Source organism: Pipistrellus hanaki, assembly GCF_964339955.1.
Source record: "Pipistrellus hanaki genome assembly, chromosome: 16".
NCBI lineage: Eukaryota > Metazoa > Chordata > Mammalia > Chiroptera > Vespertilionidae > Pipistrellus > Pipistrellus hanaki.
The window spans coordinates 38826425-38835601 of record NC_140518.1 but is presented as its reverse complement, the minus strand read 5'-3'; the positions used below and the strand labels follow the sequence as shown (position 1 = coordinate 38835601).

General features: G+C 53.5%; 1 protein-coding gene across 2 annotated transcripts; it reads left to right on the top strand.

Moving 5' to 3' along the window:
• The first annotated feature begins 4981 nt into the window (after nt 1–4981).
• On the top strand, nt 4982–8765 carry VAMP2 (vesicle associated membrane protein 2). 2 transcript variants are annotated; one of them, XM_084863101.1, is made up of 5 exons: nt 4982–5118; nt 5612–5732; nt 6174–6332; nt 6422–6473; nt 7079–8545. In XM_084863101.1, coding segments are annotated over exons 1-5 (351 nt in total). In that variant the 5' UTR covers nt 4982–5116; the 3' UTR covers nt 7096–8545. The 2 variants fall into 2 exon arrangements, with proteins under 2 accessions (XP_084719227.1, XP_084719228.1); XM_084863102.1 differs by having other exon boundaries at nt 5003–5118; nt 8094–8765.
• Nucleotides 8766–9177: the final 412 nt, after the last annotated feature.

Here is a 9177-nt window from a genome sequence, read left to right as displayed (position 1 = left end):
TCCCACAGGGGACGCTCCCCTCAGCCACAGCTGGGCTGACAGATGCAAACGCAGGAGTGACAGTGGGAGCCTCTCCTACCTCCTGGGCGGCGCTAAGGATGTTTGTCTGTGGCTTAGACCTGCTCCCCGAGGGGGGTGGGCCTAAGCCGGCAGGCGGACTTCCCCGGAGGGCTTCCGGGCTGCCAGAGGGATATCTGACTGTCCTCTTAGGCCTGATCCCCTGGGGAGTGGGCCTAAGCCGGCAGGTGGACATCCTCTGAGGGGTCCCCAAGTGCAAAAGGGCACAGGATAGGCTGAGGGACCCCTCCCAAGTGCACTGGACCTCTAGTTTTTTTTTGGGTTTTTTTTTTTTTAATATATTTTATTGAGTTTTTACAGAGAGGAAGAGAGAGGGATAGAGAGTTAGAAACATCGATGAGAGAAGAGAGAATCATGAGATCTCTGAGATCTCATCGATGAGATAGATTGGCTGCCTCTTGCACACCTCCTACTGGGGATATGCCCGCAACCAAGGTACATGCCCTTGACAGGAATTGAACCTGGGGCCCTTCAGTCCACAGACCGACGCTCTACCACTGAGCCAAATCGGTTTCGGCTGGACCTCTAGTTTTAAAATAGAGTGGCTGAATGGATAACAAAACAAGATTCTTCCTTACATATGCTGTCTACAAGAGATTCACTTCAGATAAAAAGATACACACAGACTGAAAGTAAAGAGATGGAAAAATATATTTCAAGAAAATAAAAACAAAAACAAAAAGCTGGGGAAGTAATACTTACATAAGATAAAATAGACTTTAACACAAAGGTTGTATAACAAGAGACAAAAAAGGACCCAGCAATTCCACTTCTGGTAATTATTTGAAGAAACCTAAAACACTAAATTAAAAAGACATATGCAGCCCTGATGGGTGCTCTCAATGGTAAGATCATTGACCCACATACTGAAGAGTCCTGGGTTCAATTATCGGTCAAGGGCCCGAACCTGGGCTGCAGGTTCGATCCCTGGCCAGGTCAGAGTGCATGGGGGAGGTGATTTCTCTTCCTTTCTCCCTCTTTTTCATTCTCTCAGTGGTGGAGGGAAATATCCTCGGTGAGTAATAACAACAACAAAAGACATGCATCCATATGTTCATTGCAGGATTAATTACAATACCAAGCTATGGAAGCAACCTAATTGCCCATCAATAGAACAGATGAATGGATAAAGAATAAATGGCACATATATATAATGAAATATGATTCAACTGCACAAAAGAATAAAATCTTGCATCTGCAACAACATGGATGGACCTAGTGGGTATTTGCTGAGTGAAATAACTTAGATGTATTAGTCAGGTAGGAGAAAGACAAATAATACATGATTTCATTTATATATGCATTCTAAAGAAAAATAAGCAGAACATAAGCAGATTCATAAATACAGAGAGCATTTTGACAGTGGTCAGATGGGAGGGAGGTTAGGGAAATGGATGAAAAAGCTGAAGGTATTAAGAAGTACAAATTGATAGTTACAGAATAGTCATGGGGATGTAAAGAATATAGTCAATAATATTGTAATTGTGTATGGTGTCAGATGGGTCCTAGATTTATCAGAGTGATCACTTTGTAAGTTATATAGGTATCTAATCACTGGGTTATACACCTGAAAGTAATATAATATAGTAAGTATATCAACTGTAATTTAAAAAGAAAGTTATTTTAAAGTAAATAAAATCTAATATTGAATTTAAAAAATATTATCCTCAGAGAGAAAAGATATTGCATTTTTTTAAATATATTTTATTGATTTTTTACAGAGAGGAAGAGAGAGGGATAGAGAGTTAGAAACGTCGATGAGAGAGAAGCATCGACCAGCTGCCTCTTGCACATCCCCCACCGGGGATGTGCCCGCAACCAAGGTACATGCCCTTGACCGGAATCGAACCTGGGACCTTTCAGTCCGCAGACCGACGCTCTACCACTGAGCCAAACCGGTTTCGGCGATATTGCATTTTTTAAATTAAAAAAATATAGCAAAAAATTTTTCCTCTATAAAAGGATATATGAAACCTTCCAGAAAGTTAAAAAAAAAAAAAAAATGACAAATGAGTTGGGGGGTGACCAGGGAGCCTCAGCTTTTTTTTTTTTTTTTTTTTCTTAATATATATTTTATTGATTTTTACAGAGAGAAAGGGAGAAAGATAGAAACATGGATCAGCTGCCTCCTGCACGCCTCCTACTGGGGATGAGCCTGCAACCTAGGTACATGCCTTTGACTGGAATCGAACCTAGGACCTTTCAGTCCACAGGCCGACGCTCTATCCACTGAGCCAAACCGGTCAGGGTGAGCCTCAGCTTTATGTATAAGATTTTAATATTTTGCAAGGAGGGTGCAGTCACATTACTTTTGTAATTAGGAAATTGAGCATGTAGCAATCTCTGAAAAGCCTCTGGCATACAGCAGATCCCTGGAGTTTCTCTCCTCTCCAGGAACCCAGGGCTTGGCAGGCAGCTCACAGCCTTCCTGGCCTCAGCCAGAGGTCACAGTTTGAGCGGCCGATTGGATGGGATGGCGGTGGTGCTAGCCCTGGATCTGAATTCCAAGCAGCATTCCCAAGGGCGTGCTTCTTTTGTCTCTAACTAGAAGGCCTTGATTTACATGCTGTGTTGAGGGACACACAAGATCTCTGAAATTCATGACTATTTTGGCCTGGTTTGACTCATGTGGATGGAGCAAGTTCATTATGTGGAAATGACCCAGCCCCCTTTCGTCCCAACTTGTCAGCCAGATATGTTAGGAGAGGGAGAAAAAAAACAAACGAGAAATGAAAACCTTTATTAAGCGTCAACTACATCTAAATCGCCAGAGGTGCTAGTTAGAGGGGTGCTTGGGCCCCTCCTGCAGCCTTTGAATAAACTTGGCAGTGGGGCCGAGATTCAGTTGACAAGCCCTGAAGCAGGTAAATGTAGAAGCCAGACCTCAGTTACACAAATACACTACCTTATTCTCCTTTAGTTCAACTTACCCTTACGGGGTCTCCATTCCACCTGCCTGAAGAAAACACTCCCTTACTCATTTCCAGTTGAGGCGTGTCATCCCACCTCTTCCCTTCTCCTGCCTCCACTATTGATCTAAATTTGGGGAGTCCCTTAACACAGCAGAGAGAAATTCTCCCAGTCCCTGACTCCATGGACCACACACGCTCTCATTTCTGCTCCGCTGCTGCTCCCACCTGGGTCCGGTAGCGATAGCACGGCCAGCTCTCCACGCCGCACCCCGCAGCAGCCCTGCCACGGGAGATTTACCTCAGGTTCTGTCCCTTTCATGTCCTGGACTCCGCCGTAAGTGGAAATGGGATCACGCCCAAACCAGTGTCTGACATCTTGTCTGGTCCTCGGCTAGCTTCACAGCTAGTGCAGGGAGGGTGTTGGGGCAGAGCTGGGAGGGGATCTGCCCGTGTGTACCTCCTCCCAACGCCCCTGTCCACCCAGGCACTGCGGCGTTTGAACTTAAAAGCTTAGACTTTGGTATTTTTGTTCTCTGGCCGGAGAGTGGAGTAGCCTCAGGACCAAGAAGCAAGAGCCAGCCCCCCACAGCGGGATCTGAAGCCATCCCGGGAGCCACTCTTCTCTTCCTTTTCACAGAGGCCGAGCCACTAGCCCTTGTGTGTCCGTGCAAAGGATCAGGGAAGCGGATGCTTCTCAGAGGAGGAGGGAGTGGAGAGCATTTTATCCCAGCTCTGCTGAGTCCCCACACCCGCACACAGGCTCCCTCCCTGCCCCCGCCAGGAAAGGACACCTCTGGTGACACAGCCAGTCCCCGGGCTTCTGCTGGGAGGGGGCGGGTGTGCGTGGGGGCGGTTCTCACACCTGGAGGCCCTGGGAAGCCAGAGGGGGCAGGGGAGAAGCAGGCTCTTGTTTGTCTCAGAGGCCTAGGCCACCAGCCTCCCCTTCTCTTCCAGGGTTACAATGACACCCCCCCAAAAAAAATAGGGCTCCCCTAAGATGGCCCCTTCATCTTGAAAGCTGCCTTCATCTCCTCCCCGCATAGGCAGTTCACCTGCTCCTGTTCCCTCCGGGCCCAGGTGCCAGGCCTGCGGGGATGAGCTGGGTGGGCCCGTGCGGCTGCAGGGTCTGCTCACAGGATCTACGGAGAGATCCGTCAGGGATGGAAGGGGCACGGATCACCTCCACCACGTTCCAGATCGAGCCGTTTAACAAAGACACATTTAGTGCTTACACAGCTAATGTATTTTGGGTGCGGAGACAGGACTGGAACTGTCCAAGGTCAGACCTCTGAGACCAATCCGCACGTAAAGTAGTGCCACTAACCGGGGTACAGCAGGCGCCCCCTTTGCCTATTATTGTTCTCTTTCCGCCAAAACAACAAAGCAAAGCAAAAAAAAAGCAACACAAAAACAAAAACCTTGTTCCTTTTGGCCCAGCCCTGTGCTGAGGGGAAAAAGGCTGAGCCCTCCTCTGGAGGCCAGAGCAGCTGCCAGAGCGAGGCCCGGCGTCTGCAGCCGCCGAACGCGGGGCTCTGCCCTCCTCCCGGGGCGCTGGGCGCTGGGCTCGCCCTCCCTCATGGGGCCTCGCCGGCCGAGTCCCCCCGGCGGGGCGCCAGGGTGAGCAGGGGCAACTGTCTCACTCCTGGCGCCTCGGCTGGGGGTGGAGGGAGAGCTGCCTCGTTCCTCTTCGGGACCCGGGGAGGGAGACGTCCGCCTCCGCCGCAGAGGGTCCCGGCTGTCCGCATGGCGCGGCCTGCACTGGCCTTTCCCGTTTCCCGCCCCCAGACCCGGCCCAGGGCTGCAGGCGGGTCGCCAGGCGGTGGGCGCTGGGCACAGGGGAGGCCCGGAGCTGCGGGGGCGGCGGTGCGGGCTCCGGGCCGGCCGGGCGGGCGGGCGCGGGGCGGGCGGTGTGAGGTGCGGCCACGCCCCCCGCCGCCCGCCCCGCCCCCGCGCCCGCTCCGGGCCAGTCGCCGCCGCGCCCCGCCCCCGCCGCAGTGCCCGGATGTGGGTGACGCGCGGCCGCCATCTTCCCGTCCCCGGCCGCCAGCGCCAGTCGGAGCCAGCGCGAGCCGCCGCCGCTGCCGCCGCCGCCGCCGCCGCCGAGTCCTGCGCCCGCTGCCCGCGCCATGTGAGTCGGCCGCCCTTGTCCTTCCCGGAGGCCCGAGCCGCCCTGGCCCTGGCCCCGGCCCCCGGGTTCCACCCGCGCCCCTCGCGCTCCGCGCACCCGGAGGCCAGGCCGGCGCCCGTGACTGCGCGCGGGCGGGCGGTGGCCGCCGGAGGGAGCGGACCCGGGGTCTGTCCGCCCGCCCCGCCCGCCCCGCCGCCGCCGCTGCCGCCATCGCTGCCGCCCGACATTGCGGATCGCCCCCGGACCATGTCTGTGAGGTCGCCCGCGTTGGACCGGCGGGGAAACCGAGGCCCGGAGGGGGAAGGGGGCTCCACTCAAGGTCACGCAGCTGCTCGGCGGCGAGGCCGGACGGGATCCGGGGCTCGCATCGGGTGGCCTTCCTCCCGGGAAGGAAAAAGGGAGGGAGGGAGGGATGGACAGGCGGATGGGCGGAGCCCTGACTGCGGGGCCGGAGGATCCGGGCCCTGGGTCTCAATCCGTCTCCGCCCCTCAGGTCGGCTACCGCAGCCACCGCCCCCCCTGCCGCCCCGGCTGGGGAGGGGGGTCCCCCGGGGCCCCCTCCAAACCTCACCAGTAACAGAAGACTGCAGCAGACGCAGGCCCAGGTGGATGAGGTGAGTTGGGGTGGGGGATGCCAAAGGCAGTGGAAAGGAGGGACCCTGAGGGTTGGCAAACGAGTGTGGGGGGTCCACTTGGGCTGGGGGCGATCACAGTTCATATTTATGAGTTTTGGAACAAAGATACCATGCCCCATTCCTGTCAGCGTGCGCTAGGAGGGTTAGCCTTGCTATCCTGGGGTGTTTCAGCCAGGGGGCAGGCCACCTGAAACTCCATAAATAAAAGGTGCTGCTGTGACAGCTGAGATGTCTATCAGCATGCTCCTGATGTGTGCTCCTGGCGTGCCCCAGGTGTGTTAGGCATGTTCTGTGTGTGCCCTTGGCATGTTAACCTGGAAACATCGGGGTGCATGTTCTTACATGTGAGCACATGGTCCAGGAGTGCCCTCATTGAGGGGGCCTTGGCACACCCCCTGCCTCGCGGGGCTCCCCTCCCAGGTGGTGGACATCATGAGGGTGAACGTGGACAAGGTCCTGGAGCGGGACCAGAAGCTGTCGGAGCTGGACGACCGTGCGGATGCACTCCAGGCAGGGGCCTCCCAGTTTGAAACAAGCGCAGCCAAGCTCAAGCGCAAATACTGGTGGAAAAACCTCAAGGTAAGGGTGGCGCCCCCCCATTGGGACTGGAGGTGAATGGGGGTTTCATGGTCTGTCTCACTGACCCCCCCACCCCCTCTCGCCTGCAGATGATGATCATCTTGGGAGTGATTTGCGCCATCATCCTCATCATCATCATTGGTGAGTAGGACGGGAGTAGCTAGGGCCCTTTGATGAGATTTCCCCTATAAGTTGTGGGTTTTGAAGGTCATTAACCTAGTTTTTTTACTATTTAACATAAAGCATATAAAGCTGCCAATGGCAGTTCTGATTCATCTAGAGCCCCAAACCTTGATGTTGTTTAGTCTGCACTTTTCCTGGTTGTGGGCAAATCTGTTGAGATTTTTGGAAACAGGAAAGCTGGTGGATTCCCACTGCTCTTGTGAGGACATTTTGGGCCTAAGACCCCCAGTCTGGGAACCCTGGATTTGGGGGGTAGGAGTGCAGGAAAGGCCCTTGGGCTTGAGACATGGCTAGGAAGCCAAGCACCCAGTTGGTGAAGAGCTTGTGGTCTCAGAGGCCCGGAGCACTCCCGGTCTGTCCCCAGGCCATCCCGTGGGTTTGAAGAGACCTTGGAACCCACCTGGCCAGCCCCTTGCTTTACAGGTGGAGACCCTGAGTCCCAGAGGGGAAGGGATGTCAGCCAGCTGGGGAGTGGGTAGGGGGGGAGCAGGGCCAGGCCTGACACACTGCTTTCTCTCCTCTCTTTCTCCCCTCTCCCTCTTCCTTCTCTTCCTTCTCTATAGTTTACTTCAGCTCTTAAACCCCAGAGGAGCCAGCCCAGAGAAGGGCCTCTCCCCCCACCCATCCCCAGCCGCTCCTCCACCTCTCAGCCATATCTTCCAGCCCCCCCATCTGTGTGTGTGTCCGTGTGTGTGCCCTCCTGTAAATAGCCAGCTGTTATTTATACATATATAATATTATATATATTTGGTCTGTTTGTAGTTTTATTACTAGAAGATTTTTCCGGTTGTCCTTAACACCCCTTCCTGAGTTCCCATTGCCTTTCTCTTTCCCTCCTTCCCTCCCTCTTTTCCTGACCAGCCCCAAGTCCCTTCATTTGCATCTGCTATGCAATAGTCCCTCTTCCTCTCCTTTCCTTGGATCCAGCTGATCCTTCCTTCCACCCTGGCCTTCCCCATATCTTCACCCCTACAAAACAGAACTAAAAGCAATTGTCCAGGCCTCCCTAGGTGCATCTTCTCTGCATTGTTTGGGAGGCTCTGAGACTGGCCCCACTTGGTCCTAAGAATCCCAAGGTCTGGGAGCTTCCAGCATGTTAATTAGCATTCATGTGCATATTGGCAACCCTTTTGGTTTCCTTTTTTGTTACATCACTCTGTTCATTCTTTCAACCTGTGTTTTTGTTTTGTTTGTTTGTTTTTTCACTGAGGAGTTAGTCCCCACTGGTCCTTGTATCACACTTTCATTTGCATGACATTAATTGTAGGTGTTGGGGAGCCTGGGCTTTTGGGAAGCCAGGCTGTTCTGGCCCCCAGAATCATCCCTTACTAGCCCCTCTAGTCCAGTTTGCCTCTGCTCCCCCTATTTTCCAAACCTCTTGTCCCCACCTCTCCCTCCCCTGAGCTGGTGTGTAAGTGTTTTGGAGTTCAGTATGTTATGATGGACCGATATTTCTGCCACTTGAAGTTTCTCCCCACATTCTTGATCCCCAGTTTTCATGTGGGGCGCTCAACTGACATTCCCATGGGGTCTCCCTCCCTCCCGTCTGCCTGATCTTCCCCCTCCTCCTCCCACCAGGAGAGTTGGGGGTTGGCTACAATCTGGTCTGTTTTGGGAGAGGTGGCTGCCAGTGTCTGAAGGGTCATCACTGCCTTGGAGAGGAGTGGAGCAGGGCAGAGAATCTCCCTAATTCCTGCTGGAAGTCTCCTCTGGCCCCACCCCTGCTGGGGACTGGACTGAAAACCCTCCTCCCCAGTTTGGAGGGTGTGGCCTCCTTCACTGCCCAGCTCCTCTGACTGCCCCCCCCTGAATTCAGGGCGGGGGGGTACTAGTCACTGCCAATGTGTGGGATTTGCTGGAAGATGAGGGTTCTTGCCCCTCTCCATGGTGGTCAAGCCCAGAGAGAGACCTGTCTTCTCCTTAGGTGAAGTGATAGAGGAAGGATCTAATGTCTTTTTAAATGGCACAATTTTGGGGGGGTCTGAGGGTATAGTCCCTTAAACTGTCACTGGAGGGGACCCCCCCCCAAACTCTTTCCCCCACACTCAAGGTTTCTGTGTGGATAGGGAGCAGGGAGATCTAAACTGTTGTGTGAAAGGGTAGGGAGAGATGCTGGGGGTGGGGATGCTGTGCTCTAGATCCCCCCATACTATCCCAGTGTCCCCTGCCTCCCCCCTTCCCTCACTCCATGCCCCCAATTCTGTGGCGCATCCAGATTGTGAAAATGTACAATAAATGTGTAATGAGTAAGTGGTGTCTAAGATTTTTTTCTTCACCAGTAGGAAAGGTACTGGGTCTTCATGTATAACAGGAATGTTAAGAATATACATTAGGGCCTAACCCGATTTGGCTCAGTGGATGGAGTGTTGGCCTGTGGACTCAAGGGTCCCAGGTTTGATTCCGGTCAAGGGCATGTACCTTGGTTGCAGGCACATCCCCAGTAGGGGGTATGCAAGAGGTAACTGGTCAATGATTCTCTCATCGATGTTTCTAACTCTCTATCCCTCTCTCTACCTCTCTGTAAAAAATCAATAAAATATATTTTAAAAAAAGAAAGAAAAAGAACTCTATTGGAGGGCCTGACCTTGGGCAGGGCAAAGTGTGATTCCTAAAATGTCCATCAGGGGGCACCAGGCTTTAATGGGAAGTGTTGGTCCCCGGG

Bases quoted from the DNA above. Each gene is read 5' to 3' on its own strand.
- VAMP2 (XM_084863102.1), top strand. The intron at 5,733-6,173 runs GTGAGTTGGGGT...CTCCCCTCCCAG, and splicing joins CGCAGGCCCAGGTGGATGAG to GTGGTGGACATCATGAGGGT. The intron at 6,474-8,093 runs GTGAGTAGGACG...TCCTCCCACCAG, and splicing joins CATCCTCATCATCATCATTG to GAGAGTTGGGGGTTGGCTAC.